Here is a 27,617-nt window from a genome sequence, read left to right as displayed (position 1 = left end):
GATTTTGTGAAGCATGACCCCTCAGTGGTGTTTGTTTATGCATGTCATTTGAAATCACTGGTCCTCTCATGCCATATCTCCTTGTACTCATTCTCTGCAAATAAAATCAATCATATCAGCCTTAAATTATAACAAAATCAATCAAATTAGTCCTTAAATTAGCCCTTAAATTATAACAAAATCGATCCATATTTTAGAGGGGTATAATTGGAAACACAGGAAAAAATATATTGAAAAGTTAAGTCTTGAATTTTTACCATTTCCATCAATTTAGTCCTTGTACACGTGGTTGCCTTGTTGACACGTGTACAAGACAACACAGCATGCAAGGGATACGTCATCACCACTAACGGAGCTTTTGGACGGAGGGACCATTTTGATGGACGTCTGTAAAATTCAGGGACTAAATAGATATTTCATAAAATTCATGGACGAATTTAACCAATTTTTTAAAATTCAAGGACGGATTTGAGGTATTAATCCAAAATAAAATTACGGTGTGCATTGGAAAATGGGGTGATGAGAATTGAGATATATGAAGATTACACACACCACATCGTGAGCCATTCATCACACTGAGCATATAGAATAGGATGAAGATTGACGGGGCCCACAAATACCACTTGTCTCTTAAACCAAAAACACTCTCACACTCTCACACTCTTCTTCCTTATCGCTCTTCTTCTTCTTCTTCAGATTCAGGTTTTCGTCTTCTTCACTCTTCTCCTTAATTACTCTTAATTTTGCTTAATTTTCATTTCTTACTCTAATTTTTGTTTTACTTATTCAATTTGAATCTTTAAAATTTATCGTCTAACCTAGAAATTGTTATTCGTTTTTTTCAGCTATCTAGGTTTCTTCGCTCATGGCTTCCAATTCTCAAAAGGATATTCCTTCTGGTATTTATCTATAATTCAATTCTATTCATGATGATGATGATATCGTTATTCTGTTATTGATTTTTTTTTTTTTTTTTTTTTTTTTTTTTTTTTGTATTATCGGTTCAAAATTTGTGTTCTGATCTCAATAGATTCATCCTGATTTTTTTTTTTTTTTTTTTTTTTTTGTGTGTATATTACAATCAAAGGATAGGATTCTAAATTAGTTGTGATTAGTTCATTCTAGCTAAATTGATGATTTATGTTGTGTTAGTGTATGTAGTTTGGACACAGGAAAAAAAAACCAATTTTTTCACTCTCTTGATCTTATTATTAGCATTTCTTTTGAAGTTTTAGTCTTTGTTTAGTGAAATGGATCCCAATAATAATCAATTCAACACCCAAAATTCTTCTCATTATACTTTTAGCTACCAAAATCCCAACAATTATCAACACCCAAATCAATTTCCCAACCAACATCTTCTAAACCCAAATCAATTTTCCAACTAACATCCTCAAAATTCAAATCAATTTCCCAATCAGCATCCTCAAAACATGTCTAATTTTGGTTTTGCATTAAATTTCAATCAATCATCCTCTGTTCCAAACAACTTTAATCCATATCATAGATCTATGATGGGATATCCATCTCAAACACCCCAATTTAATGGATATATGTCAATGGTGAATGCAAATTTTCAGAGTGTTGGTGAATATCCTGAATATTCAACGCAAATAAATCGTGGTGGAATGACAAGAGCTAATGAAATCATTCCAATTCCAGAGGATACAACTCCTAAGAGCAAGAGAAATCCGCAACCAGTATGGAACACTGAACAAAATCTGGTGTTAATTAGTGGGTGGATAAAATTTGGAACATGCAGTGTTGTCGGGAGAAACCAGACAAGTGAAGCATATTGGGGTAAAATTGCTGAGTATTGTAATGAGCATTGCTCATTCGATCCTCCGCGTGATGTAATTGCTTGCCGAAACCATTTTAATTATATGAGCAAAGTAATAAATAAATGGATTGGTGCTTATGAAATCGCTAAGCGTTTGCAAAGAAGCGGTTGGTTGGAAGATGATGTTTTGACAAAAGCGCAAGAATTATTTGCATGTGGGAAGAATGTTCAATTTACTTTAAAGGAAGAATGGCGCATTCTCCGTGATCAACCACGTTATGGTAGTCAAATGGGAGGAAATAATGGGTCAGGAAGTAGTGGATCTAAGAGATCTCACGAGGACTCTGTAGGATCTAGTGCTTGTCCAATGGGTAGGGAGGCAGCTAAAAAAAAAGGTAAAAAGAAAAGCAAGGACGTTGTTGGCTTGGAGCAGCTGGAAAAGGAGTGGGTTGAATTCAAAGAAATTAAGGTGCAAGAGATTGAAGAATTGAAAAAGTTCACCTTGGTGCAACAGGAGACAAATAGATTGAAGAAAATGAAATTGTATATAAAGTTAAGTTCCGAAGAGCATCTCGATGACCGAAAAAAAGAGTTGTTGGAGAAGTTGGAGCGTGAGCTGTTTTGAAATTAATTTCAATCAAATATTTGTTTGTATTCGTTCAAAATTGTCAGTGTTGTCTAGTTTCCAATGTTTAGTTTAATAATTGTCAATGTTGTTTAGTCTTCAATGTTTACTTTAATAATTATCAGTGTTGTATAGTCCTCAGTGATAGTCCCTAGTGTTGTAAGTCCCCGTGACTTATTTTACATACTATTTGCTTTAATAATTATGTCCACTGTGTGTCCATTATTTCACATACTATTTGCTTTAATAATTATCTCCACTGTTTGCTTTAATAATTATCACCACACAATGTACTTATATATAGGGACTCATATCTACTTCCATTTTCACAAATCTCATTAATATCTTCCAAAAAAACTATCAATGTACCCTTTTGATATCGAAGCCTACTTCCAAAAACGTGATGTTGAGGACACTTATATCGTTGTGCATCTCGTACTAGAAAATATTTCAATAGAGATCATGCAGCGGCAAACCAAAGACTAATTGACGACTACTTGGCCAATGAGCCTACATACGACGATTCAATGTTTCGTCGTCGGTACCGGATGCAAAAACACGTTTTCCTTCGAATTGTTGGAGACCAACATCAAGCGGGCGCGTCGTGGAGCGGCCAAAATCAAGGGGTGCGTCACAACGCTACCAATCCACACGTTTGTGGATAGCGGGTATCGCGGACGAGTTTCTGCGACGCGGAGCAGATCAATAGCGGGTCAAATCGCCCGCTTTCATGGGTCGAAGAGAAAATACGAAACTGCCCCTCACTTAAGAACCGTTTGGAGGGACATTTTCGTCATGAAATAGCTCCCGCGCCGCGTCAATGAAATTATGCAGATTTTGCGCCCTAAATTCAGGCAATCCCGATCCCAATTAATTGGGCCCAAACCCAAACCGCAGAGAATCCATCATCAATATTCCACCGTATATACTGACTATGTTTTTTTGAAGCATTCAAAGTGTCATATTTACCTTCTTCTTTTTCCCTTAACTAACTTGCCATCATGAACCCAACCTGAGTATTAACAACCAACTGATTCTATCTTTCTCACACAGTGGGAATGATTAATTTGATAAAGGATTTATTACGTTCTATCTATTTCCTCTGCTCGATTCAATTCTTGAGAATGGCGTTGCTTTGGACCTTTTCTGTTGCATTTTCTCATTACCAATTGTTTAAGGATTCGCTCTTTTCTCACAAAATCGTATCCTACCCAAGGTCTTCACCTTCCACTTTTCCTAATAAGCCCATTTGCGTCATCACCGGTGTAAGTTCTTTTTTCTTTCTTCCCTCTCTTGCAAATTTCATTATTACTATGTGAATTCTATCATTTTTTTGTGTAGGCAACATCAGGCTTGGGATTATCTACTGCATGTAAACTTTCTAAGGAAGGATATGTTGTTGTTATTGGTAATTCTTTATTCTTTTTGCTAATCACGCTACAAATGCTATAATACCTTATGTTTTAACTCCTTTTATATGCTAATAATCCACTATTTTCTACAACTCTATTTAATTCTAAGTGAAATCCACTTTCTAAGTGCATGCTTTCATTCACAATAAAATTGATCAAATTGCACCACCACTGTGATTATATAAAGCTCTATCTCTAAACTGTAGTTTTTGTCCAAATCTTGTGATTATGTCAATCTCACCATCAATCCAGACATGCACTAATAGAAAGTGGATTTATGTATCATCGAAGCTTCAGATTAAGTGCATGTTTGACACGTGTTGGTGTCTAACACTTCTTTTTTATCAAATTTCTATGGTATCTATGCGTCAGTGTCAGTGTTGTGTTGTGTCTGGTGTATTGGTGCATGTGTCTATATATTGGTGTTTCATTGTGTGGTCTAGGTTATTTAGTGGGATTTATTCAATAATAGAGTGTGTCCAAAAGACTATTTGAAAAAATGTGTTGCTACTTGCTAGAATTCTTACCTAAGATTCCTGTTATGGATTGATGCAGTGGGAAGATCAGAGCAGTTGTTGTCAGAGGTATTTTCAATATTAATTATTAGCATCATGGTAATGATGATTCCATGCATTGTGAAGATCTTAATCGTGTTCTTCCCGTTGTTTGATAGACCATAAAAAAGATTAAAGGTTGGAATGAGGATGCCCACCTCAAAGCTTTTCAGGCTGATATTTCGTCGGCTGAGTCAATTATAAAGTTCGGTACTTCCCTGCGGCAATGGCTTTTGGATTCCGATTTGCACTGCTCGGTACAAATACTAATAAACAATGCTGGAATACTTGCAACATCTCCTAGAGTCACAACTGAGGGCTACGATAAGTAATTACTTTTTTTTATCTAATCTTTTGTTAGTGGTTAACAAAATTCTATCTTTATCATTGAAACCTCCATGCTCATGCTTGCCTTGCATAACACAATACAAAGTGCATAAGACACACTTTCAAATAATTACTTTCCTGATCTACATAATTTATTTATGCTTTGGGGATATGGTAATAGGTATTATTAATTAAATGTCAACTTTTGAGATGAAATTTATTATGGAACTGATACTTGAGAAACATAGTTAGAAGCATTTGTATGCACAAAGGATACATTTTTATGGGAGCCTTTGATGCAAAATTATTTATCTGTTTTATATCTGCTCCATGTTTGTCTACTGTCTTAGTTTTGAAATTAGTAGTTACTCTTAAAATCCAATTATATTTTCCATTCTTTCTCCCAGGATGATCGCCACAAATTATATCGGCCCATTTGTTATGACCAAGCTTCTATTACCACTTCTTGAAAGCAGTCCTGTATCTTCCAAAATTGTTAATGTAACATCATTTACTCACCGAGCTGGTAGGATAATCATTTTAGTTCTCACTTTTTGATTTATATTATTGTTTAATGATCTTACTCTTTGGGTTTTACTGCCTTCCATAAAATATTTGTTGATTTTCTCTACAATGGCGCGCTCCTATAGAACCTTCTCAAACTCTTTTTTTCAGTTACTAATATGCAGGTTGATGAGGGAACTGTATCTGGGAAGAGATTTTTAAAATCAAAACAATATCCATATGCTCAGATCTATGAGTATTCAAAATGTGAGCTGCATATTCTGAATGAACTTATGTAGATTACACCGTATTTTTAGCCCTAATTCTTAACTAGCATGTATTTTTGTTGAAGTATGTCTACTTCTCTTCTCATATGAGCTCCACCGACAGCTGTGCCAGATGGGTAAATCTCATCAGATATTTGTCAAGTATGTTTACCAAATTAACTTTTATTTCCTTTTGCCATCTTTTTTCCAAGTGATGTGTGTTTTGTATAGGTTACCTAATTAATGTATTACTGTGATCTTTATTGCTCGGATATGTTTTTCTGATTGCTTCCATGACTTTCCTACAAATTATTGTTTCCCAAGTTCTTTTTAGCACAATCCATGGGCTCTTGCTTTTGGCAAATGTATATGTCAATCTGAACATAGTGTCCTGTCTGTCGATCTCATGTCAAACCTGTAATTCTCATGTAGTTTTGAACTTTCAATTAAAGGCTTAGATCGGTTATGCGCCCTTGTCTTGTTGAGGATACTATGAAGCTACTATCACAATCTTTGTCTCCTAACAAGGAGCATACTCCGCCCCTGAAGCTACAACTACCTAATTAGCCAATGAGTTTGACGGAAAAATGTTTTAAGTGCGAGCAGATACACTCTTATGAAAACTCACTTGTGCACTTGTGGTTGGGTTTAACTTATTGTTGCATAAATAGCACCAATAAGAGTGACTTTGGGTTTGAGCTAGTGTTGCAATTCGCAAGGAAAACGAACATGAATAAAAATCAGATGGAAAAAAAAATTGCAAGAAAAAGAGAGCCTTGCAAAATGATTTAAGCTTTGTAGATAAATTTTTATTATATTTATGGTTAATAACCATGGTTTCTACTCCACTTTTAATATTCATTTTTTGTATTGTTGTGCATCAGTGTTGCAGATCCTGGAGTTGTACAAACAAACATCATGCGAGAAGTTCCAGCATGCCTGTCTTGGGTGGCATTCTTTGTACTGAAGCGTCTACGCCTATTGGAATCCTTTGAGAGCGGGAATGATTCCATTATTGATGCCGCTCTTACTCCGCCTGTGAGTACTTTTTTAGTAGTCTTTGTTGATTTCTGTTTTACATTTTTATTGTATGCATTGATGTTTCAAAATGTCTAACAACTCACTTACTTATTACCATTAGTTGTCGTCATATCTAAGGTTTATTCTGATGCAATATCTATTGCCTGATGCCTTATCCTTCTGCGTCCGTAATTAATCTTGAACTTACCCAAGGAAACAACATATTGGTCAATCATTTACATAAATACATTAAGCCTGCACACACACACAAGTCAGCAGTCAGATGAAATGATTGAAAGTAGCAACGAATACACTCATGAAATTAAATTTATTGTAAAATATGAGATTAATATATATGTTCATGAAAATATATGTTTTTTTTCCTCGTGTTTTTGTACTGCTAAAAATGTTCTGTTGTATGACTAAAACAGGAAAGTATTCAAAAACAATTATACACTTTTTTAGATGAAAAAATATAGGCTTAAATGCAATTATCGTGTCTCTCTTTTAACTGATAAATTCAGGATTTTAGTCCCTCAGTTTCTTAAGTTTGAGGATATTTTTTTTTTTCACAACCCAGTTGCGAGTTTATTCTTTATGACTTGTCATTTTCATTAATGACGTGGAATTACATTTGATTATTTGACATTACTAATTTGGACCTTTTGAATAATTGATCTTTACAAATAGTTATCCTCGATCAGTATTTCTTGCAAATTTGTCTTGAGTCTTGACTCTAGCCATTGAGTTCAAAATGTTAATAAGCTTACATTTTTTTTTTCTGCAGGGAACATCCGGAGTTTACTTTTTTGGGGGGAAAGGCAGAACTATAAATTCTTCAGCACTTTCACAAGACACCAAATTAGCACATGAGCTTTGGGAAACTACATCCGATTTGCTATCAGTGACCACCTTTGGTAATAAGAGAAACAATTTTTAGCATTGGATTGTATGTCATGTCGTGTAATGACAAAGAATAGTGGCACTTACACTCTTGAAATATGGGTACTTGTAAAATGATGAAGTACATGTACCAAGTACTTATCCGGTATTGGTACACGAATGGTGCTCGTTATACTCAATTTTTGTTAATTGTTCTATTGTGAGTGAAATCTGTGGTTTTATTTTATTTATTAATATATAATATATGCTAATATAATGCTCCTAATTTTTGTGCTTTTGAGTTTCTTTGTTGTTTTAATCAACCCTAATTTTTTTTACTTTTTGGACTTTTTTTGTGATGTTCTTGTTGTGAATCTATCGAAGAATTTAACTCTTTCATGTTATATTATAAAGTAAAATTCATGTTTTTTTTACTGACTTACCCTACCTTACTTTTTTTTTAATTGTCGTATTCACATACCTACGCTTACTATACCAATCACTTACGCGATGTAGACTGATAAGTGGTAATCCCTCTTGTTTTTAACATAAGCAAAGAAGTATACGTATTTGGTCTAAATTTAGATCAAATATACATATCATTTGTTTATAGAAAAAACAGGAGATGTCTATTTACTTATAGAAAAAGCCCGGAGTAATGACAATGATATATGAAACTTTGAGCTTTCTAATGCATGTTAAACTATTTTCTAGAAACATTTTAAAAAGATCTTTGGGAACCGGCAAAACAAGTCATTTTTTATTTTCTATAAAAATAACCAATTAAGCATGCGTGTAAGATATATTTTTTTTTATTACTAAAAGTGGGGTGACTGTAAATTGATTTGTGGTTTAATAGACTCGTGAAAAATGGATTGTACAAAATCAATTTTTACTCGAAAATATCTAAACAAAACAATCTTACCCTTCAATTTTGACTCCTTTAAATGAGAAGTGAATCATATAAGTCATGAATCTCAAAACATACCACAACTTCAAGGAACAGGGGAACACTAAAATGTAATTTCACGTCATTAATGAAAATGACAAGTCATAAAGAATAAGCTTGCAACTGGGTTGTGAAAAAAAAAAAATTATCCTCAAACTTATGAAACTGAGGGACTAAAATCCTGAATTTATTTATAATGGAGAGACTAAAATCATGTTTCAGTTAAGAGATAGGGACGGAAAGTGCCTGTAAACCTATATTTTTCTATCTAAAAAAGTGTATAATTGTTTTTTAATACTTTGTTGTTTTAGTCATACAACATAACATTTTTAGTAGTACAAAAACACGAGGAAAAAATCATATATTTTCATGAACATGTATATTAATATCATATTTTACAATAAATTTAATTTCATGAGTGTATTTGTTGCTACTTTCAATCATTTCATCTGACTGCTGATTTGTGTGTGCATGCTTAATGTATTTATGTAAATGATTGACCAACATGTTTCTTTGGGTTAGTTAAAGATCAATTACGGACCATAAGGATAAGGCATCATGCATTAGATATTGCATTAGATGAAACCTTATATATGACTACAACTGATGGTAATAAGTAAGTGAGTTGGTAGACAATACCTTCAGTCATTTTGAAACATCAATGCATGCAATAAAAATGTAAAACATATATCAACAAAGACTTTCCTAAAAAAGTACTCACAGACGGAGTAAGAGCAACATCAATAATGGAATCATTCCCGCACTCAGAGGATTCCAATAGGTGTAGACGCTTTAGTATAAAGAATGTCACCGAAGATAGTTTTGCTGGAACTTCTCGCATGATGTTTGTTTGTACAACTTCAGGATCTGCAACACTGATGCATAGCAATACAGAAAATGAATATTAAAAGTGGAGTAAAAACCATGGTTATTAACCAGAAATATAATAAAGTTTTATCTACAAAGCTTAAATCATTTTGCAAGGCTCTCTTTTCTTGCAAATTTTTATTTTCCCGTCTTATTTTCCTTGCGAATTGCAACACTAGCTCAAACCCAAAGTCACTCTCATAAGAGTATATCTGCTCGCACTTAAAATATTTTTCCGTCAAACTCATTGGCTAATTAGGTAGTTGTAGCTTCAGGGGCAGAGTATGCTCCTTGTTGGGAGACAAATATTGTGATAGTAACTTCATTGTATCCTTAACAAAAGAGGGGCGCATAACAGATCTCAGCCTTTAATTGAAAGTTCAGAACTATATGAGAATTACAGGTTTGACATGAGATCGACACACAAGACACTATGTTCAAATTGACATATACATTTGCCAAAAGCAAGAGCCCATGGGTTGTGCAGAAAAGAACTTGGGAAACAAGAATCTGTAGGAAAGTTATTGAAGCAATAAAAAAAACATATTCGAGCAACAAAGATCATAATAATACTTTAATTAGGTAACCTATATAAAAACAAATAACCTATAGTTATAAAAACACACAACACATGGAAAAAAGATGGTAAAAGAAAATAAAAGTTGATTTGGTAAACATACTTGACAAATATCTGATGAGATTTACCAATCTGGCAAAGCTGTCGGTGGAGCTCATATGAGAAGAGAAGTAAACATACTTCAACAAAAATACGTGCTAGTTAGGAATTAGGGCTAAAGATACAGTGTAATCTATATTAGTTCATTCAGAATATGCAGCTTACATTTTGAATACTCATAGATCTGATCATATGGATATTGTTTTGATTTTAAAAATCTTTTCCTAGATATAATTCCCTCATCAACCTGCATATTAGTAACTAAAGAAAAGAGCTTGAGAAGGTTCTATAGGAGTGCGCCATTGTATAGAAAATCAATAAGTGTTTTATGGTAGATAGTAAAACATAAAGAGTAGGATCACTTGACAATAATATAAACCAAAAATTGAGAACTAAAATGATTATCCTACCAATTCGGTGAGTAAATGATGTTACATTAACAATTTTGGAAGATACATGACTGCGTTCAATAAGTGGTAATAGAAGTTTGGTCATAACAAATTGACCGATATAATTTTTGCCGATCATCTTGGGAGAAAGAGTGAAAAATGTAGTTGGATTTTAAGAGTAACTACTAATTTTGAAACTACAGTAGACAAACATGGAGAAGATATAAAACAGATTATAATCTTGCATCAAAGGCTCCCATAAAAATGCATTCATTGTGTATACAAATGCTTCTAACTATGTTTCTCAAGTATCAGTTCCATAAAGTTCCTGGTGATCATGTCATGCAAATCAACACCATCTCAAAAGTTGACATTTAAGTAATACCTATTACCGTATCCCCAAAGCATAAATAAATCATGCACATCAGGAAAGTAATATTATGTGAAAGTGTGTCTTATGCACCTTTTATTGTGTTATGCAAGGCAAGCATGAGCATGAAAATTCCAACGATAAAGATAGAATTTTGTTAACCACTAGCACAGAAGATTAGAAAGAAAAAAAAGTGATTACTAATCTTAGCCCTCAGCTGTGATTCTAGGAGATGTTGCAAGTATTCCAGCATTGTATATTAGTATTTGTACCGAGCAGTGCAAATCGGAATCCAAAAACCACTGCCGTAGGGAAGTACTGAACTTTATAATTGACTCCACCGACAAAAGGTCAGTCTGAAAAGCTTTGAGGTGAACATCTTCATTCCAACCTTTAATCTTTGTTATGGCCTATCGAACAACTTGAAGAACACGATTACGAGATTTACAATGCAAGGAATCACCATTACCATGATGCTAATAATTAATATAGACAAATACCTCTGACAACAGCTGCTCTGATCTTCCCATTGAATCAATTCACAACAGGAATCTTAGGTATACATTGCTCAGACTAGAAGAAATGCTAGCAAGTAGCAACACATTTTTTCAAATAGTCTTTTGGACACACTCTATTATTGGATAAATCCCACTAAATAACCTAGCCCACTCAATGAAGCGGCAATATATAGACGCACACACCAGACACAACACAACACTGACACCGACGCATAAACACCATAGAAATTTGACAAGATAGAAGTCATTGTATTTTAGTCTCGACTCACAAGTGTCAGACACGTGTCAAACACGCACTTAATCTGAAGTTTCGATACCACATAGATCCACTTCTACTAGTGCATATCTGGATTGATGTTAAGATTGACATAATCAAGTGATTTAGACAAAAGCTACACTTTAGAGCTTTTTATAATCACAACGGCAGCGTAATTTGATCGATCTTACGGTGAATAGAAGCATGCACTTAGGAAGTGGATTTCACTTAGAATTAAACGGAGTTGTAGAAAATAATGAATTGTTAGCATATAAAAGGAGTTAAAACATAAGGTATTTTAGCATTTGTAGGATCAACTTTCCAATGGCACCTAACTTTCCAATTAATTAATTCAATCTTAAGCATTCATTACACACGCCTCCTTCGTCTCTTTGAAAACTCTTAGGATTATGTTATGTTTCACCTCCAGTTTTGTAAATTGGGTACTTGGCAAAGGGTCAAAGGAGACTCAAGAATTGAGTAGCTCAGAACATTACTTATGCAAGTGTAATTCAAGTTGAAGATTCAAAGAATTTTGTGATAAAGATTGGGTTTGATTGAAGAAGGTTAAACCAAGAAGATCGGAGGTTAATGGTTCAAAGGAGGTTGAAGGGTTGAGTGACTCATAAGGATTGCTTTAACTCAAGGAATCAAAATCGGTTGTTACATTTCATCAAACATTTTACATTCAGATATTGAAGGAACTCCAATTACGTTGGAAGTGAATTAACCCACTAGCAAAGATAAAGTGAGTGAACTATTTGTTAATAAATTGATCCGATTTAAGTTTGTCATAATTATTCTTTTTTTATTTGGTCAGATAGTAGTGGCTAGAATTCACCTTATAAAGTGAATAAGTGGGGTATTTGGGGTTCGAATCCCGACCCCTGCATATAACAATGTATTGTCCTACCAACTGAGCTATGCTCACAGGACGTCATAATTATTCTTTAAAAACTTCATTTCTCATTAAATGAATAAATTAAGAACAATAAGAACCGTTGAAAAGATATAATGTCATTTCAGCCGTTTCAAATTTTATTTTTAAAAACCGTAAAAAAATGAGAAAAACTATCAAATAAAATATAAAAACACCACAAATTTTTTTAAAAATCAAATAAAGGAAATGTAAATTATTTCAGATTTTTATAAAAGCATGAAAAATAAAATAGAAAGTTAGATTTACCAATTTTCTCCCCCCATAGAGAAAATAGAAAATACACCTCCTCTTACGCACAACTATGTAAAAGAACACCTCCTTTTACATTTCACATATGACTCGATATGACGATGATGCATGGACATAAGCAAAGACCGAATAATGCAACTACTCAACTCATACACACCAACACAATGTAAAAGTACACCTTCAATTACATTGTTCAACTCCAACAACAATTGCATTATCAAGTATTTACATCCACACAATCAATATGTCATTATTCAATTAAGAATCATCACCAAATATCATAATTCATCAACATATATTCATTAATCAACTTTAGCTATATTCCATAGTTCATCAACTTTGCACAATTTATCACCATCCAAGTAAAATGTAAAATACAACACCTTGTGATAAACATCACATCCAACACTTACCATTTACTCACATATCTTCATTCAAAGGAATGTAAAGTAATTAACCCTTAAGAATTGTTTTCGACAAAATCCGTACCAAGTGGCAAAACGGCCAACATTGATAATTTCCAAAATAAGACAACTTATTCGAGTTTGAAAACTCAGAAATCAATCTTAATCAATCATGTAGTCATGAGCTTAAGCCACTTACAAACTATTAGACATTAGTTCAAAGAATAGCTTAAGTTCGTATGAGAAAACCAAAGTTCACATTTTCCACCCGAAATTCAAGTTTGACATGATTAAGACATTTAATCAACATTACAAGCCTTACCTAAGTCTATAGGAACTGTAGACCCAACTTGTAATCCTATTTAGTTCACAAAAGTTCTTTTCGACAAAAGTCCGAAATTCCCAAAGTTCAAGTTTCAACCCAAAAATGGAAAATCCCAATTTGAATGAGCAAAACATGTTCCAGTAGGTTTAGGGGTTCAAGCAATGGTTAAACAAGTTGAAAGAAGCATTTTACAAAACTCAGATTGGCCCCCTAAGACCCGGAACAAAAATCAAAAGTTGTTGAAACTGGGCAGGTTCGCTTAAGCGACCACCTGGTTCGCTAAAGCGAACAAGTTCCAGTAGCTACCAGTAATGTACGCTTATTGGTCGCTTATTGGTTCGCTTAAGCGACCGGGTTCCAGAACTTGCTATGCTAGTTCGCTTACGCGTTCGCTTAAGCCAACAGTCATAGTTCTGTAGAAAATATTACGGGTTTCAACCCTTTTTCATCCAAAATCCCCAATTTTGATCTCCCAATGCCCAATTGTGTTTCCAGAGTTTGTTTACAGGTCAATACAACTAAAATGGTTCACAATAACACATCAAACATGAAACCAATTGTCATTTGAACATAATTCACCAAATCAATCCATTTTTACAAAACCAACAACAACAACTTATTTCTCATCATCAAATCATGATTTATGAACACCCAAACCATGAATCATCAACAACAATATCACTTAACAACAACAACAACATCAATTAAACATGATTCTCATCACAATTCAACAATAACATAGCACAATTCAACATTCAGAGCATAATTCACAATATACCACTTTCACATACTTTGAACATGCAATTTCACCAACAACAATTCAATTATCATCAATTTCATGCATTCAAACATATCATCATAATTAGAGCACGAATTTTAACAACTATGAACAATTAATCACTTATTCAATTAAACACTTAATCATACAACAAATAAAAAATTACACTAAATGATTATGATTGAATTCTAACCCCCTTACCTTAGTTAGCACAAATTCCTAGCCCAAGCTTCACTTTACCTCCTAGGATCTATACCACTTCTTGAATCTTCAAACTTCTTCCCCTCAAACCATTTTCCTCTTCTCTTGCACTTTCTCTCTCTACCTCTCTCAAAAATCTTTTGTAATGAAAAATGAATGATATTTTCTCTTAAGATAAGGCTTATATAGGCTATTCTTCTAATGGGCCTAACCCTAATGCCTTAGTGGACTTAACCCACTCAAACACAATTCTAAAATGTTTCTACTCACTCAACGGTAAAATACTAATAACGATCACTTAACGGTAAAATACTAACAACGGTCATTTAACGGTACACAACTAATTACTACACTAGTAACTTAGTAAAAATGGTTCTCACTAAAACACTAAAAATAATCCTCACCAAAAATTACTAATTTACCCTTACTCGCAAAATGACCAAAATACCTCTGAGTCCAAAATGACTAAATTACCCTTCTAATACGAAAACCCATTAAAATGCACCCAATGATAAATAATCACACACAAGCACATATAAACACATATTAAAACAATTAAAAAAATAAATCTAGCGAAAATTGGGCTGTTACATTGGGGACAAAGTCTAAGCATTTCTTTAAAACGCTCCCAAACATCAAAAGGAGATTCCCCATCTTTCTGAGTGAATCGTGTGATCTGATCCCTCAATTTAGCACTTTTAGAAGGGGGAAAGAATCAGGCAAGGAATGCTTTCCTCATTTGATCCCATGAAGTGATGGAACCAACTTCCAATGAATGGAACCAAGCACTAGCTCTATCCCTTAAGGAGAAAGGAAAGAGGTGCAGCCTTAGGGCTTCTTGATTCGCTTCCAAGGTTCCACTAGGTGTTAAGAAAGTTGAGATATGCAGATTAGGATCCTCAGTGGGTGATCCAGAAAACTGATTTTGCTGCACCAAGTTAAGTAGTGCAGGCTTAATCTCAAAATTGTTACCCTCAACCGTTGGGTACACAGTAATAGCTTGTGGCTCTTCTGTAGAAGGGGTTGCATACTACTTAAGAGAGCGTTCCACAGCCATAACGATATTATTTCATGCTTCCCTCTTTCTTCTATGCAAATACCTTTTGATCTCGGGAACGTAATCACCAAGACTTTTAGTTCTTCGCATAAACGATCAAGAACCCAAGAACTTAACGGTAAAAAGAAAGCAAGAAGAAGAAAAGAAAAAGAAAAAGAAAAAGTCTAGCCACTACTAAAAAGTTAATTAAATTAGTTAACTCCTCTGCAGCGACGCCAAAAACTTAATGAGGTAAATCCGCAAATGCACGGTTTACCGAAGTAGTAAAAAGAGAGTATCGTTCCAACAGGGAGTTGTTTAATTCAATTAACTTTTATTGATGATTAGGAAAGAGTTTCAGTTGTAAAGATTGGATATTTAACGGTTTAAAAAGAATAATAAAAAACGCCTTGGGATTATTGGTTCATCTTGATGACAAACCCTTCACAAACCAAACCCTAAACCTAGAACTTTATATTGGATCTACTTTCTAAAGACAAGTTTCTCTTAAGCCTATCACTTCTACTTTCGGTTTCAGGGAGTGTGTTCCTCTAACAACCACGCCTATTCTCATGGTTGATTGCTATTAGAATCCTTGAAGAATGAAACTTTATTTGTCTCAAGGTTTGCTAGACTATTCTCATGTTTCACAATCCTTGTCTAATTTCACTTTTTCCAATATCAAGACTTCTTCTTTCTATGCTTTGTTTTGATATTTGTGATGGTAAATTAACAAGTACTAACCCTGCGTTGTTGCTTTGTGAGTTTGATACTTGTTAATTCATTATATAAACGGTGAAATTAGATTAGAAAGTAGATTTATATAAAATTAGGGTTCGAGGCTTGGTTTGATTATTAGGATTAGGTCATTAGACTCATCCAACAATCCCAAGACAAGAAGAGTCTACTCACTCATGTTCATCGTAGACAAAGAAGAGAAGAAGAAGAACATAAATAAAATAACAAGAAAGTAAAAGAACTTTTATTAAAGAAGACAATTGTCACTATTGAATTCCAATAACAAAAGATGAATTGTTGTGATTGCTAGCTACTCTATTTATAGTTTACAATGACTTAAGCCCTAAGAAATATATCATTAGAATGTTCCACAAAAAACCATGGGCTTTTAGGTCAGAAATAAACTAATACGTAGCTTGTCCATGAAGCAGAAAGTAGCAAAAGGCATTCTGGGAATTGGCACGGCCGTGTGGCTGGTGGCACGGGCCGTGCCAAGCTTCTGACTTGGGGGACATATATTTTTGTATTTAATCTTCGTATTTTCAGCCCGAATTAGCTCCAAATCCCTTTCTTTTGCTCCAAGATTCAATCTTTAGAATATTTATTCCTGAAATTAAATAACTTGCAATTGAAGTAAAATAGTTCTAGAAAGAAAATAAAAACAAATAAAATCTAAATAAATTACACTCAAATAATATATTTAAAACACTAATTATTGACTCATCAGGAATCATTTCTAGTGGTTGTGCAATACGAACAGTTTTCTGGAATTAAGCACGACACTGCAACTTTATATATCGCAAATAATTAATAAATCATAACTTCACCAGTCTAAACCACTTTAAAGGGTTTAGCTCCTAGTGAGCTGAACCATGGAAATGGAAATGAAGATGGAAATAAATAAAAATATAGAAAAATAAATTAATAAATAGATAGAGTTGTCACAAGATTACAATCCTTTAAAGAATAACCAAAACATCACCAAGTAATCTAGTCTAAGAACTCTAGAATTTAGCTACCATGCTCATCTAGGGTAGAAGATGAGATGGAATGAAATCTCTAAAGTTGATAACCCTAGCTGTAACCTGGCCTCTCCAATTATAAGGTGAATTTTCGAACCCTTGGCACTAACACATGGGTGTCCTTTTATAATACATGGCCACCCACTACAAGTTGTACCCTTTGTTCATTTTACATGGGTTGTCCTTATCCATCCAACTCATATTCTTCCTCATTAAGAAATGGACATACTAGACCAACGTATGCATACTATGTATGACCCGACTAGAGTTTCAGGATGCTGCAGTTTTCCACATCTTCAACGATACATCTTCAATCCACGCTGCATCTTTCTACATAGACATTCCTTAACCTACATCATCAAACATCATAAACAAGCATTACTAGTTCCAAAGTACTAAAAACACTAAAAACTAAAAAATCCTAAAATAGACACTGATTAGATGTTAAGGGTTAAGTGCAGGATGATAATCGACTTATTTTTCGGTTATCAATATTGTATATCGGTTTTGTCTATTTAAAAGTTTACTTTGGTGGATGTTTGGCTTCATAAAAAAAATAAAAAAATTGTTGTGTAAATAGCAAATGAAGTAAACCAGCCAGAGTTTATTCCTACCAACATTAAGAAACAATTATTTTATCCATACCCTCGTCAACCTGTCAATAGAAGAAAATTGTAATTAGACATTAATCAGGGAAACATGAAAGCAGATTCAACCGCAACATAGACAGGAGCTTGTTGAAACTAACAAAAAAAAAAAATTATAACTCATTCTCGTACAAGTTCTTATTTATTTATCCTTGTTCAACACATTGACTATTATATTTTTATTTTTAACAACATACAAGTTGTTAAAATTAATTTTGGAATCTCCTCACATTTTTTAAAATATTTTTAATAAAAATATTTCATAATATCAAACAAATATATTTTAGCAGGGCATTACTGCTTTAGGTGATGATATATTAATATTATTGTTTTAGATATTTTATTTTATTGTGCAAACTGTTTAGTTATATTATTGGCGGCAAAATTGAGAATTTCATGGAGATTCATATATAATATGATATGCATGAGTGAAACAAAGGTAATATAGATGTTTTCGCTTAAACTTAACTTAAGCATACCTATATAAGTGTTGGAGGTGAGGTCGCCTCTATGAAAGTTTGGGTACACTTTCCAGAGCCACTCATGAAATCAGACATAGGTGCAAGGCCAAAATACACCACGCCGTGTTGAACAATTTTGGACGAGAGATCAATGTGAGTGGCTCGTATAAGTTATGCATTGATGTTTTACGCTCTTGGGAACACCTAAGACTTTAAAATAAATTATAGGGGATTATTGTTGTATAATATATATACCATATATAAAGAAAACAACATCTTTCAGCTCTTTTGGACTGACTTTTTCTTTCCAAAAACGTCCTCAATTTTAAATATAAGTAACACATGTAACAAATAGAAATTACTTCAGCTCTTGATACCAAAAAAAAAAGTCTCCAGGGTCACAAATCTATATTGGTAACAATTACTTTAACAACTTACAAATTAAAACCAAAGGTTTCGCTTGCATGTGGTATCAGGTTTCAATATACCTTTGGAAATCAACATAACTCTCAAATTTGTACAACTGATACATGGATCTATGTACAAATTTAAGTTGTAAATCCCCAAACGTGTCTCTTCATTATACTCATCAAGTTGTAGAGGCTTTAGTTTTTTGATAGTGGTATACCCTCCAAGCACTGTGGGCTCAAGCAACATGGTAGTCTTACTGGGAATGACAAAGGGTTCCATACTCAATTCAGTGAATCGATTACATTTATACGAAAAATGTGCAAAATATTCCGATTTAGGTTTATATGCTTCTTCGTTGGAGTTTGTTGCTGTCATGTTGACCTTTAACCCGTAAACTATGATGTTGTCGCTTGTAAGGTTGAATTCTATTAACGAAGCATCAACCACTTTGTACTTGATCCCTGACATGTAACCGGTATTGTCTTTTATGAACAACGCAACCATGACAATCATAAACAACACAATTACAATAATCATAATATTCTCAAACTTTCGTGATTGGGATTGAGTCGGAGAGTGAGTCATTGGAGGACGACATCTTGAATGAAATACAAGATTTTCTTCAACTCAGTTGGTTCAGTTTTAAACAATGTTCTTCAACTATGTGGTGGTTTTGGTTTCTACACAATGGTGTTTTTATAGTATTGTTTATTGCTTGTGCTCATTTTAGGCATGATTTGTTGTTTGTTGCTGTAGCAAGCTTTTTATAGTGTCGATTTCTTTTTAAAAAAAATTAGTTGCAATGTTTTTTTATAGTATGTAACTTGTGTACATTAGTGACACGGATAATTATTCCTTGGATAAATGAGTTTAAAAAATATAAATAAACTAGATTGAAAAAATATAAGAATATAAGATTTTGATTTATTAGCCTTTTATGTGTATAAATCGATTCTTAATTTAATTATTAATATAAAATCTCAAATATAAGAATATAAACTCAAATATGGATAAGGTTGGTCCCTTCAAATCAAATCTCTAATTTTTCTTCTTTTGATTGCAGGGACTGGATCTTCAAGAATATCAATCATCAATTGCATGGTATTCAGAAAAAGAAATGAACCACAATTTTTATGGTGTCTTGCTGGCAAATATGGATATGGAGGAACAAAACTATTTTTGAGGATGACTTGCAACGTCCAACTGACCACACTTACAGGATTCTCAAGATGGTTGAAGATATAGACAAATACACCCAACATCCTCTTAATGTTCGCCAATGTGACGCTATTTTCGTTGTTTTGAATAGACCTCAGGAGGGGTGGGTTAAACTTAACTGTGATGGAGCATGCAAAGATTCGTCAGGTCTTGTTGGTTGTGGTGGATTCTTTCGAAACTCAGATGGCAGATGGATTAAAGGCTACTCACACAAAATTGAAACATGTGACGCTCTCTGTGCTGAAATGTGAGGAATGTACTTGGGAATACAACTTGCTTGGAGACAAGGTTTCCACAATCATCAAGTAAAAAGTGACTCAAAAACTTTAGTTGACATAATCACAAGAAAAGTTAAAATTAATGGGAACCCACCCACCTTAAAAATATTAGTATTTTGCATATTCATTTAGTAGATTGCATATTCTTGCATATTCTTGAATTTTCATAAGAGGATTGTTGGGTGTATTTGTCTATATCTTCAACCATCTTATGAAGTAGATTGCATATGGTTGCATATGGTTGAATTTTCATAAGAGAATTTTCATAAGAGAAAATTCAAGTAGAGACAAATTTGAATTTTATAAAATTCAAGCAACTTGAATTTTATAAGTTGCTTGATGTTCATTTAACATGTCAACCTTTCGGAGTTCGAAAATTTGTGAGTAATATATGAAAATAATTAGCAAATTCCATAATTCTTTTTCATATGAAGTTGATCTAGAGACAAATAACCATCTCAACCACATAATAACGACGAGCAATTGAGGAGTGCTGCTACATAATTAGATTTGGTTTGATCCTTAAGGTTGATGATCTTTTCAGAAATTGAATTCCATTTGCATAATATGCAGTGAAAATCAACACACTGAGAGGTTCCACTAACAAGAATTTCTCATACTAGTTTGTATATTCTGTTGCAGCTAAGGAAAGCAGAAATGATTTTGCATTAGATCCTATTCATTACTTCTTATTACAAAAGACCAAAAAATGCAGAAATGTATAGTTTGTTTATCCAGTTCTGAGCTTTGTGAAATTAATTTAGATGGATGGTTATGTGTTAAAGGAATAAAAGAAATTGGAGGTAATAGATTCAATTTTTTACTTAAAAGTTGATTGATAGCTAACTTCACTAAAAAGTTGATTGATAGCTAACATTGTTACTTAAATCAACCATACTAGTGAAATTCATCCATCGCATAGCTATAGATGGTTTTCTGGTTTAAAGGAGGAATAACAGAGAAATTATTGTTAGCTAGTGACATGATCATGTTATGACCCCCACAAATTCAACTTTAATTCTAGAAAACAAATTAACTAAAACTTCCATGTATTGGTAATCAAACATTGTTAAGATGAAGAATTTTTTTTCATTAATGACATGGTAATAGACAGGTACAAAGACAAAACCAAAACCTATGACCCATTACTATGCAAGACAAAAAGTTACCAAGACACAAAGCATCCACCATATTTTCACCATCTTTTAAACATACTAACATCATTCCAATCTATAGGCTTTTAGTCAACTTCCTCCATCTTGCTCTCCTCAGCACCATCTTCTTCCAATGGAGGCATGTCAACATCATCCGCTCCAGTTTCGTCCTCATCTATGCTAAGACCCAATTTCAACATCCTATGAATCCTTCCAGCAAAGGTGTTTGGCTCATCAAGGCTAAAACCAGAAGTCAAAAGAGCGGTTTCAAAAAGCAGAAGCACAAGGTCCTTCACTGATTTGTCATTCTTATCAGCTTCGGACCTCTTCCTCAGTTCCTCCATAATGCCATTATCAGGGTTGATTTCCATAGTTTTCTTACTAGACATGTAGCCTGCCATGCTGCTGTCCCTCAGAGCTTGAGCCTTCATGATTCTCTCCATGTTAGCAGACCATCCGTATTCGCCGGTCACCAAACAGCATGGAGAATCAACAATCCTGTCAGAGACAACTACCTTCTCCACTTTATCTCCCAAGATCTCCTTCATGACCCTGCAGAGATCCTCAAAGGATTTCTTCTTCTCCTCTTTTTTCTTCTTCTCCTCTTCAGTTTCATCATCCAGCTTCAATCCTTCCTTTGTAGCTGAAACCAATTTCTTTCCGTCGTACTCTTTGAGTTGCCCTACGGCATACTCATCAATGGCATCGACCATGAAGAGCACTTCATAGCCCTTTTTCTTCAGTCTCTCCAAGAATGGAGAGTTTTCAACAGCCTTTTTGCTTTCTCCAGTGATGTAGTAAATGTCCTTCTGCCCTTCTTTCATTCTGGTAACATAGTCTTTCAAGCTAGTCATTTCATCACCACTCTTTGTAGAATGGTACCTGAGCAAATCAGCAAGTTTAGCCCTGTTCTGGCTATCTTCATGAACACCCAGTTTCAAATTCTTTGAGAAAGCATCATAGAATTTGTTGTAATCTTCTTTGTTCTCAGCAATCTCATTGAACATTTCAATGCATTTCTTGACAAGATTCTTTCTAATCACCTTCAAGATCTTGTTCTGTTGCAACATCTCACGAGAGATGTTAAGTGGCAAGTCATCAGAATCGACAACACCTTTCACAAATCCAAGATACTCAGGTATGAGTTCCTCGCAGTTGTCCATGATGAAGACCCTCCTAACATAGAGCTTGATATTGTTCATCTTCTTTCTGGTATCAAACAAATCAAAGGGTGCTCTTTTCGGGACAAATAGAATAGCCTTGAATTCAAGCTGGCCCTCCACAGAGAAATGCTTCACAGCCAAGTGTTCTTCCCAGTCATTGGTTAGGCTCTTGTAGAAAGCAGCATATTCATCCTTGGTGATCTCTTCTGGCTTGCGCAGCCAGATTGGCTTCTGCTTGTTGATGAGTTCCCACTCATGAGAAACCTCCTTAATCTTCTTTTTCTTCTTGGCATCTTTCTCCTTGTCCTCATCAACTTCCTCGACCACACCTTCTTCTTCCTTCTTGGGCTCATCATCTTCATCATCACTGATCTCTTTCTCAGTAGTCTTTTCAGTCCAAAGGTAGATTGGGTAGCTAATGAATTCAGAGTGCTTCTTCACAAGATCTTTGATTCTCCTCTCTTCCAAGTATTCCAACTGTTCATAAAATAAATCAATCATTAATTCAACACAATCATTGAATAAAATATTGTTTTTCAAATGTAACACACTCGCGTTCATTACAGCTAATCCCTAATTTAATCCGAGTTACAGAAATCATGAGCTATGCAAACTTTCCGGAAAATTCTACACTCAAGTTCATTGAAGGTAATCACTAATTAAATCTGAGTTACAGAAATCATAGAGCTATGTGAACAACTATCCAGAAAAACTTACAATTAACATACTAGTGTCTGCTAGGCAAATTCAGAAGTTGATCTCACAAAATTATCATGATAGATTTTAATTTTGAATACTAACATTAAACAAACTACTTATTTCTAAATTATCACACCAAAGAAACTAAAGCATAACATTAACCTTCTCTACAAAATATCACTAATGGGTTGCAAAAGTAAAACAGTTTTCAATAACATAACAAGTAAAAGAAAATAAGCCAATAGTTATAGCAAAGTTTAGAAAAATAAACTACCTGATCCTCTTTGAGGAAAAGAGTGATCTTGGTTCCCCTACCAAGTTGTTCACCATCAGTATCTCTTGTAACAGTGAAAGAACCACCAGCTTGTGATTCCCAAATGTATTGCTCATCATCATTGTGCTTGGTGGTTACAATAACTTTCTCAGCAACCAGATAAGCAGAGTAGAATCCTACACCAAACTGACCAATCATGCTCACATCAGCACCAGCCTGTAATGCCTCCATGAACTCCTTTGTTCCAGACCTCGCAATAGTACCCAAGTTGTTCACCAAATCTAAAACAAAGACCCAAAACAGAAGTTTCAGAAACTCAAGTTCAAAATATCAATTCCAAATGAACAATACTGAGCGTATGTGTAAATTAACCGGTAGTTTTAACAGAATTACATTTTTCCACCTATGAAGCACCACACTGGTATGTTGACATTGATTAAAAAATAAATTAGATGAATGTAATCTCAAGTGTCACCACCACCGTTCAATGTCGGACACCAGACATACATTCAATCATAAGCGTCGGTGCTACATAATGTTCTACCATGAACGAAATATACACTTCAAACGTTCAAGAAATTCATGGTACCATTTTGAATTCATAAAACTCATCGCCAATTCAAACATGCATCAATCTTCGGAAACAAACGGGAATCATGAGATTACCTGCTTTGGTCATGCCAATGCCACTGTCAATGATGGAAAGAGTATTGTTGGCTTTGTCAGGAACAAGCCTAATGAAAAGCTCTGGTTGCCCATCAAGCTTGCTCTTATCAGTCAAACTTTCAAACCGAATTTTGTCCAAAGCCTTCAAAAACCACATCCAAAAACACAGTTAGTGAAATTTTCAATTAATCAAATACTAACAGAAAAACAATTTAAATCAAAAGGTAAATTGATAAATCGATTATTTATCAAACACAATGCGAATGAATAGAACACAAATCAATAAAACGGTTAATAAACGAGACATTGAAGAAACACGTGCGTGCTTACATCAGAAGAATTACTGATGAGTTCACGCAAGAAAATCTCCTTGTTACTATAGAACGTGTTGATGATCAAGCTAAGAAGTTGGTTAATCTCAGCTTGGAATGCGAATGTTTCAGCGTCCGCCATTGAAGAAACTTGATCGAGAAAAAGCAAATTTCACAGAGATAGAATTTCAGAGAACAAAAAGCGCAACGAGAGAGAATTGCAGAGAATGAAAATTTTGAGGTGCTTGGAATGAATGAAAGAGAGAGATTTTATAGTATGATGAATGAAGTGTTGAAGTGTTTCTGGATTGTTCTATCGTTTTCGAGATTCTTTACTTGTTTTTGAGGGATGGTGTGAAATATACGGTGTCGTTTTGAAAGGATCCAGAACGTTCTGTTATAGCGGTTGAGTCTGGAATGTTCGCTGAGTTTTTAGAACGAGGATAACCTGGCGCGGGAAATTCAGAGTAAAAAGTTTTTACCGTTTGGTAAAATTTTTTTTGCCATATATTTGGTAAATTTTAAGGCCCGTTTATTTTAGTTTTTTATTATAAAATAAATTTTTGATTTAAGTACAGTTTCACCCCTTTATTTTGACAAATTTTGAATTTTAACCCTTTATTTTAAATTTTTCAGATTTTAGGCTTTCTAGCACATTTGGACACATTTTTGCTCATGTGGCAATGCTTATGTGGATTAATATTATTTTAAATTAATTATGCTATCTACACATTTAAATATATTTTACTAATAAATATTAATTTACATATAACATTTGTTAATTTTGTCCCCATGAGCTTAGCTCATTTGGTAAAAGATAATGCACAATATGTATAAGGGTTGGGGTTCGAATCCCGGACACCCCACTTATTCATCTTTAAGTGAATTTCCTCTTCTTTTTGAAATGCTGCCAAACTATGGAAAAGTAATCTTTCCACAACCTTTCTTTCCATTCACAGCCTTAGAGCATGTAGTGTGTTTCTTTCAGGTTTTGTCTAGGAGTTTGGAGATAGGAGAATGAAGGGTTTTTGGGTGAGAAATATAAGGAAAAATGGAGAAATGTTTTACATTTTCAAAGAACAATTAATGGTTATGATATGTTATTAATTTTAAAAATATTATAATAACAAAGATTAAATTTAAAGAATTCATGTAAACACTCATAAATCTTCCTCCAATACAATTTTTGAATTCTCCCAAACGATGAGAGTTTTGTATTATGAAGAAAACGAAACCCTCCAAAACTCTCCCCTCTCCATATCTTCTATTTCTTCTCCTTATTCTTTTTTTCCACCCAAAATCTCCCACTTCCTTCCCCTCCAAGTGACCTAATATCCTATGAAGGTTTTTAAAGTTCATTATTCTTTTATCATAATTAAATGATTATTCATTCATAGACTAACTATTTTTAATTAAAGAGTTAAATTAGATCCAAACAGAAAGTTAAGGTCAATAGTAATTCATTCTTAACATTCAAATATTTAATTAAATGAAGACTAGAATTGCATTATCATAGATAGAGTTTCACAACCTACATGGTTCAAACAGATCCAATAAGTTTCATCTCCCGACCTAATCATTAAGAACTTAACTACTCATAATAAAGATTACAAATAACAAATTCAATTGAAGCATACAAACATACAAGGAATTAACTAGGAATTAACTATCAGTTTGGTAGAAGGACGCCTCTTCAGTCTTCTACTCTCAAATTTGTGCTTCCGATCTCCAAAATTTAGAACCCTATTCCTAACAACAAGTTCAGCTTATATAGGCAAGGTCTTACGCGACCAAAATCATGTCGCGATGACAAAAATTGTTACAAGATAAACTCTTGAAATTCAAAATGCAACTTTGGTGCTCCTCCAATTCGTGTCATGATTATGCAAATAGGCAAGGATAAACTCCAACTTCTACGTAAAATCGTGTCACGATGTAGAAAATTGTGACACGATGGTTTAAACTCAACTTCTTGTAAAATCCTGCTTTTTTCACCACTAAGCTGTCTAAAATTACTACAGACTCATTAAAAATATCAAAATACTGATAAAAAACATGAATGACAGCATGCAAGGTCGTTCCTAGAGTTTTACGGGCCTTAGGCATAGCATGAAAAAGGGCCTTTTACACTACATCATAAATTTTTTTCTTCTAATAAATGATGAATGAGACATGCATTAGTTATGGCAGTTGACATCCCAGTTATGTTGGCACCCCAAAATATTGTGTGTCAAATACACCTCATCCTATATATTATTAATAAAAAGTAAAAATAAATCAAAAAAGTTGGGGGCCGAACCTAACCCAAATTTATCAAGAGCTCATTGTTGTGATTTTATTAGCTCTTCATTTCGTTTTTTTTTTATCAAGAGTTCCTTCTTCTTTTTTTCATTTTTAGCCAACATCTTAAAAGAAATCAAATACTCAATAGAAATCAATGCAAACAAAAAAAAACTATAGAAGTAGAGAACAATAACACCTTAAAAGTAGGCTGTACCTGAAAATAAAAGCGCAATATATATATATCGACACTTAATTAATAAGAATTCACTTTAAGCAAAAATCAATAATTGAATTGGAAAAAAGGGCAAAAAATCGATTCAATATAGTACAAGCTATAACATGTACGGTGTACAATACTTCAATTAGAAAAAGACAAAAATTCATTAATATTATTCATGTGTGTACAATACATGCTTCAATCGTAAAAAACAAAAATCAATTCAATAATGGTGAGAATTAGTGAATTCAATAATGGATTTAATTGGAAAAGTCATAAATCAATTCAATTAGAATTCAACACCTCAAGATATTAGAGAATTGAAACAATAATTATCAAAGAGAATTGGAATAAGAAGAAAAAAAAAACATAAACCTAAAACAATCCACTTGAAGAGAGAATGATTTAAGAAAATGGTGAGAAATCAATAATGATTTTCTTACAAATTGCAATTGCCTGGTTTTGATTTTGATTTTGAAACTTTTTGGTTTTTCTCTTTAGGTTTATTTTCTCATCTATTTTTCTAATTGCACAAAAAGAGTTTTTGTTTAAATGTGTAGAGTTGGGCATTTTCAATTGCACAAAAATAATTTTTTATCTCTTTAGGGGGCCTAAAGAGATATGGGGGGCCTAAAAAGTAACCTTCTTGCATAAAAGGTTTTTAGTTTCCTACTTTTTACATGTTGGGCCGAGATAAGGATTTTAAGCTGGTCCGGCTAATACAAATTGTTATATGCACTCCGACGT

At 33.7% G+C, this 27,617-nt stretch overlaps 4 protein-coding genes and 1 non-coding gene across 7 annotated transcripts; 3 read left to right on the top strand and 2 right to left on the bottom strand.

Annotated features, from left to right (window-relative positions):
- The first annotated feature begins 550 nt into the window (after positions 1-550).
- LOC25497106 (dehydrogenase/reductase SDR family member on chromosome X) lies at positions 551-7,625 on the top strand. Of its 3 annotated transcripts, XM_039835295.1 has the most exons (10): positions 551-702; positions 846-899; positions 3,747-3,813; positions 4,336-4,401; positions 4,491-4,699; positions 5,106-5,224; positions 5,374-5,469; positions 5,555-5,630; positions 6,353-6,506; positions 7,276-7,625. In XM_039835295.1, exons 3-10 carry the CDS (start codon positions 3,799-3,801, stop codon positions 7,426-7,428), a joined length of 888 nt encoding a protein of 295 aa, XP_039691229.1. In that variant the 5' UTR covers positions 551-702; positions 846-899; positions 3,747-3,798; the 3' UTR covers positions 7,429-7,625. The 3 variants fall into 3 exon arrangements, with proteins under 3 accessions (XP_039691229.1, XP_013452307.2, XP_024641796.2); XM_013596853.3 differs by lacking the exons at positions 551-702; positions 846-899 and adding an exon at positions 2,789-3,670 and having other exon boundaries at positions 4,373-4,401; XM_024786028.2 differs by lacking the exons at positions 551-702; positions 846-899 and adding an exon at positions 3,536-3,670.
- On the top strand, positions 1,515-2,405 carry LOC25497107 (glutathione S-transferase T3). The gene has a single exon (XM_013596856.3). It carries the CDS (start codon positions 1,515-1,517, stop codon positions 2,403-2,405), a length of 891 nt encoding a protein of 296 aa, XP_013452310.3.
- Positions 7,626-8,916: 1,291 nt separating the features above from the next.
- LOC25497105 (dehydrogenase/reductase SDR family member on chromosome X) lies at positions 8,917-19,111 on the bottom strand. Its single transcript, XM_013596852.2, has 9 exons — positions 18,825-19,111; positions 18,076-18,092; positions 11,122-11,153; positions 10,829-11,031; positions 10,273-10,397; positions 10,028-10,123; positions 9,867-9,942; positions 9,041-9,194; positions 8,917-8,958 (listed from the first exon to the last, which is right to left on the bottom strand). Exons 1-9 carry the CDS (start codon positions 19,109-19,111, stop codon positions 8,917-8,919), a joined length of 1,032 nt encoding a protein of 343 aa, XP_013452306.2.
- Positions 14,877-14,983, top strand: LOC112416116 (small nucleolar RNA R71). Its single transcript, XR_003006431.1, has one exon. It is a non-coding gene; the product is annotated as a small nucleolar RNA R71 (small nucleolar RNA).
- Positions 19,112-21,172: 2,061 nt separating the features above from the next.
- On the bottom strand, positions 21,173-24,679 carry LOC25497103 (heat shock protein 83). The gene is made up of 4 exons (XM_013596850.3): positions 24,390-24,679; positions 24,060-24,201; positions 23,394-23,674; positions 21,173-22,897 (listed from the first exon to the last, which is right to left on the bottom strand). The coding sequence occupies exons 1-4, from the start codon at positions 24,510-24,512 to the stop codon at positions 21,344-21,346; spliced, it is 2,100 nt and encodes a 699-aa protein (XP_013452304.1). The 5' UTR covers positions 24,513-24,679; the 3' UTR covers positions 21,173-21,343.
- Positions 24,680-27,617: the final 2,938 nt, after the last annotated feature.

Source organism: Medicago truncatula, chromosome 6 (assembly GCF_003473485.1).
Source record: "Medicago truncatula cultivar Jemalong A17 chromosome 6, MtrunA17r5.0-ANR, whole genome shotgun sequence".
Taxonomy (NCBI): Eukaryota; Viridiplantae; Streptophyta; class Magnoliopsida; order Fabales; family Fabaceae; genus Medicago; species Medicago truncatula.
Note: the sequence above shows the minus strand (reverse complement) of the source record. Positions and strands in the feature narration are given on the sequence as shown.

Bases quoted from the DNA above. Each gene is read 5' to 3' on its own strand.
- LOC25497107 (XM_013596856.3), top strand. From the start codon at position 1,515: ATGGGATATCCATCTCAAACACCCCAATTTAATGGATATATGTCAATG.
- LOC25497106 (XM_013596853.3), top strand. From the start codon at position 3,464: ATGATTAATTTGATAAAGGATTTATTACGTTCTATCTATTTCCTCTGC. The intron at 4,700-5,105 runs GTAATTACTTTT...TCTTTCTCCCAG, and splicing joins ACAACTGAGGGCTACGATAA to GATGATCGCCACAAATTATA. The intron at 5,225-5,373 runs GTAGGATAATCA...TCTTTTTTTCAG, and splicing joins ATCATTTACTCACCGAGCTG to TTACTAATATGCAGGTTGAT.
- LOC25497105 (XM_013596852.2), bottom strand. From the start codon at position 19,111: ATGGTTGCGTTGTTCATAAAAGACAATACCGGTTACATGTCAGGGATC. The intron at 10,124-10,272 runs GTAGGATAATCA...TCTTTTCTTTAG, and splicing joins ATCATTTACTCACCGAATTG to TTACTAATATGCAGGTTGAT. The intron at 8,959-9,040 runs GTGAGTACTTTT...AAATGACTGAAG, and splicing joins ATGTTGCTCTTACTCCGTCT to GTATTGTCTACCAACTCACT.
- LOC25497103 (XM_013596850.3), bottom strand. From the start codon at position 24,512: ATGGCGGACGCTGAAACATTCGCATTCCAAGCTGAGATTAACCAACTT. The intron at 23,675-24,059 runs GTAATCTCATGA...TCTTTGTTTTAG, and splicing joins CATTGGCATGACCAAAGCAG to ATTTGGTGAACAACTTGGGT. The intron at 22,898-23,393 runs GTAGTTTATTTT...TTTTATGAACAG, and splicing joins TTTTCCTCAAAGAGGATCAG to TTGGAATACTTGGAAGAGAG.